Below are 3,313 nucleotides of genomic sequence, written 5' to 3' on the forward strand. Positions count from 1 at the left end.
AAAGGCAAAGCCAGAAGTGTATTGATGAATAAAGACACACACACACACACACACACACACACACACACACACACACACACACACACACAACCCCAAAGACACACACACACGCACACACACTACTGCTCTGCTGGATCTTAGCAGTGATTCCCAATCTTGGGTCGGGGGTCCCCTTGGGGTCCCCTGATTTGCACTCGGTGTCGCAGGAGATTGCGGACATAAGCTGTCAATATTTGACGATCTATTCTAGCAAACCATGCTTCCACCAGAATGTTCTGTGCGTACGAACCGGATGACTCCTGATTCATAGCAGCGAGCGGGCTACCGCTAATCAGTTAGCGTGTAGCAGAGCGAGTACGCTCAACAGGAACTGCTCACCGGCAGGTGTTGATTGGAGCTGATTAACCCACCCTGATAGTATTCTGATCTCCTTCTCTTCAGCGTTTCCCTCCCTCTCCTTCCTCCTAACCTCGCTTTGCCCCCCACACAGCCCCCGCCCCTTCCTCCTCTCCACCACAACGCCTCTCCTCTGACCACTGATCTCTCCCCTGTCCCTCTGCTCTTCTGCCCCTCTCTCTAACCTCCCTCACCCCTCTCCCCCCTCCAGACCCTCTCTTCCTCTTCCTCTCCTCCTCGAGTCCCTGTCCACTCCCTCGTTCTCTCCCCCCTCCAGACCCTCTCTTCCTCTTCCTCTCCTCCTCGAGTCCCTGTCCACTCCCTCGTTCTCTCCCCCCTCCAGACCCCCTCTTCCTCTTCTCCCTCCCCCTCTGTCCCCTCTCCTCTCCCCTTCCTCTCCTCCTCTAGTCCCTCTGTCCCCTCCCCCTCCTCCCTCCCCCCTCTGTCCCCTCTCCTCTCCCCTCCTCCCTTCCTTCTGTCCCCTCTCCTCCCCCCCTCCTCCCCCCTCTGTCCTCTCCCCCTCCTCCCTCCCCCTCTGTCCCCTCTCCTCTCCCCTCCTCCCTTCCTTCTGTCCCCTCTCCTCCCCCCTCCTCCCCCCTCTGTCCTCTCCCCCTCCTCCCTCCCCCTCTGTCCCCTCTCCTCTCCCCCTCCTCCCTTCCTTCTGTCCCCTCTCCTCCCCCTCCTCCGCCCTCTGTCCTCTCCCCCTCCTCCCTTCCTCCCCCCTCTGTCCCGTGTCGGGCTGTGTCAGCGGTTCCCGTGTGCGTCCGACTAAACGCGGCGCCGCTATTGGAAAAACGCCCAAAGCGTGTGGCCTCGCATTAGGGGCGTCGCCCGCCGCCGAGTGGCATTTGCTACCAAATGTCAGCGTCGCCACGCCAACCCTTGTTATTGAGCAGCGAGGATCGATCACCTTTATGAAGCCCGGTGACACAGACACGCTCCCTCTGAGAGACACACACACAGGAGCACACATGAACACACACACACACAGGAGCACACATACACACACACACACACACAGGGGCACACATGAACACATGAACACACACACACACACACAGGAGCACACATGAACACACACACACATACAGGAGCACACATGAACACACACACACACACACAGGAGCACACAGGAGCACACACACACATACAGGAGCACACATGAACACACACACACATACAGGAGCACACGTAAACACACACACACACAGGAGCACACATACGCACACACACACACACACACACACACACACACACACAGGAGCACACATGAACACACACACACACACACAGGAGCACACACACACATACAGGAGCACACATGAACACACACACACACACATGAACACACACACACACACACATGAACACACGCACACACACAGGAGCACACATACGCACACACACACACACAGGGGCACACATGAACACACACAGGAGCACACGTAAACACACACACACACACACAGGAGCACACATACGCACACACACACACAGGAGCACACATGAACAAACACACACACACACAGGAGCAAACACACACACACAAACACACAGGGGCACACATACACACACACACACACACACACACACACAAACAGGGGCACACACACACACACACACACACACACACACACACACACACACACACACACACACACACACACACACACACACAGGGGCACACATACAAACTCGCACACACACACAGCCTAAACCACACCCAATCGCATACACACGCACACACAACACACACATAGTCTCACACACACACACAGCCAAAACCACACACACGCGCACACACATACACGTTTACCATACCAACAGGGGACTATCGGTTTTCATCGACCAAGTGTAGACCTCTATTTCTGGTCATTTAAAAAATACTAAAACATAATACAGAGTTTAGTTTTAAGTTATTTTGTCATAATATAACTTCAAATGTGTTTTTTTAATTTCTTTTAAAGAAGTTGCCAAGAGGGGACTTAAATACTTAAGCGATATTTACATATCAAAGAGGGGACTCCATTCACTGCAGCAAGGGCGCTGTCTGTGCCTCTTGTTTCACTCAATGAGTGTTTGCCAACTGCAACTGTTGCTTCTTTCAGTGCGTTTACATGGGAAAATATAAAAGATGGTCCCCATTTGGATTGTAAAACATGACATGACGAGTCCCCTGTTAAATGGTATGGGGCGACCCTCACACTCCTGCATGGATCTATGCACACACACAAACACACACACACACAGCCTAAACAACACATACACACACCCAGGAATGCGTGCACACACACACACACACACACACACACACTTTTACATGTGTGTGTGTTTCTGTGTGTGTTGATGGGAGACGGTGGTACACCAGCCTTCACATGTGTCCCAGTGCCTGGGTGTCTCTTTAACATGGACTGTGATGGGATGCCCTCGGGGTCCCTACTCACCGGGGGTCCCCTTCCACAGCCCTGGGCGGTGCAGGCCTGCAGCCCCAGCGTGTGCAGGCTCCAGGGGGAGAGACCCTCCACCACGAAGGAGGTCTGGGAGGAGCTGGAGTTCAGCAGGAGCTCCCCGTCCAGCCACACCCCGTAGCTGGTGACCACACCTGACCAGAATGATCTACTGGTGACCACACCTGGGGAACACAGGACCAGAATGATCTACTGGTGACCACACCTGGGGAACACAGGACCAGAATGATCTACTGGTGAGCACACCTGGGGAACACAGGACCAGAATGATCTACACTGGTTTTTAAATCAGAAATCTATTTACACCATATGCTTTTAAACCATATTCCTTCCTAGCATAAACAGTATATATACACACATATATACATACATTTATATATAAATACATAAACACACATATATACATAAATACACACACACACACACACACACACACACACACATATATA

At 52.6% G+C, this 3,313-nt stretch overlaps 1 protein-coding gene across 1 annotated transcript in view; it reads right to left on the reverse strand.

The window, feature by feature from the left end:
* The window catches only part of LOC132472376 (usherin-like), a 39,447-nt gene that overhangs the window by 1,718 nt on the left and 34,416 nt on the right, over positions 1-3,313 (reverse strand). The window contains exons 15-16 of the mRNA XM_060071982.1: positions 3,070-3,094; positions 2,841-3,028 (exon numbers count right to left, since the gene is read on the reverse strand). Of these exons, the coding sequence (XP_059927965.1) occupies positions 2,841-3,028; positions 3,070-3,094 (213 nt within the window). The remainder of the gene's footprint in view (positions 1-2,840; positions 3,029-3,069; positions 3,095-3,313) is intronic.

Source organism: Gadus macrocephalus, chromosome 14, assembly GCF_031168955.1.
Source record: "Gadus macrocephalus chromosome 14, ASM3116895v1".
In the NCBI taxonomy this organism is placed as follows: Eukaryota; Metazoa; Chordata; class Actinopteri; order Gadiformes; family Gadidae; genus Gadus; species Gadus macrocephalus.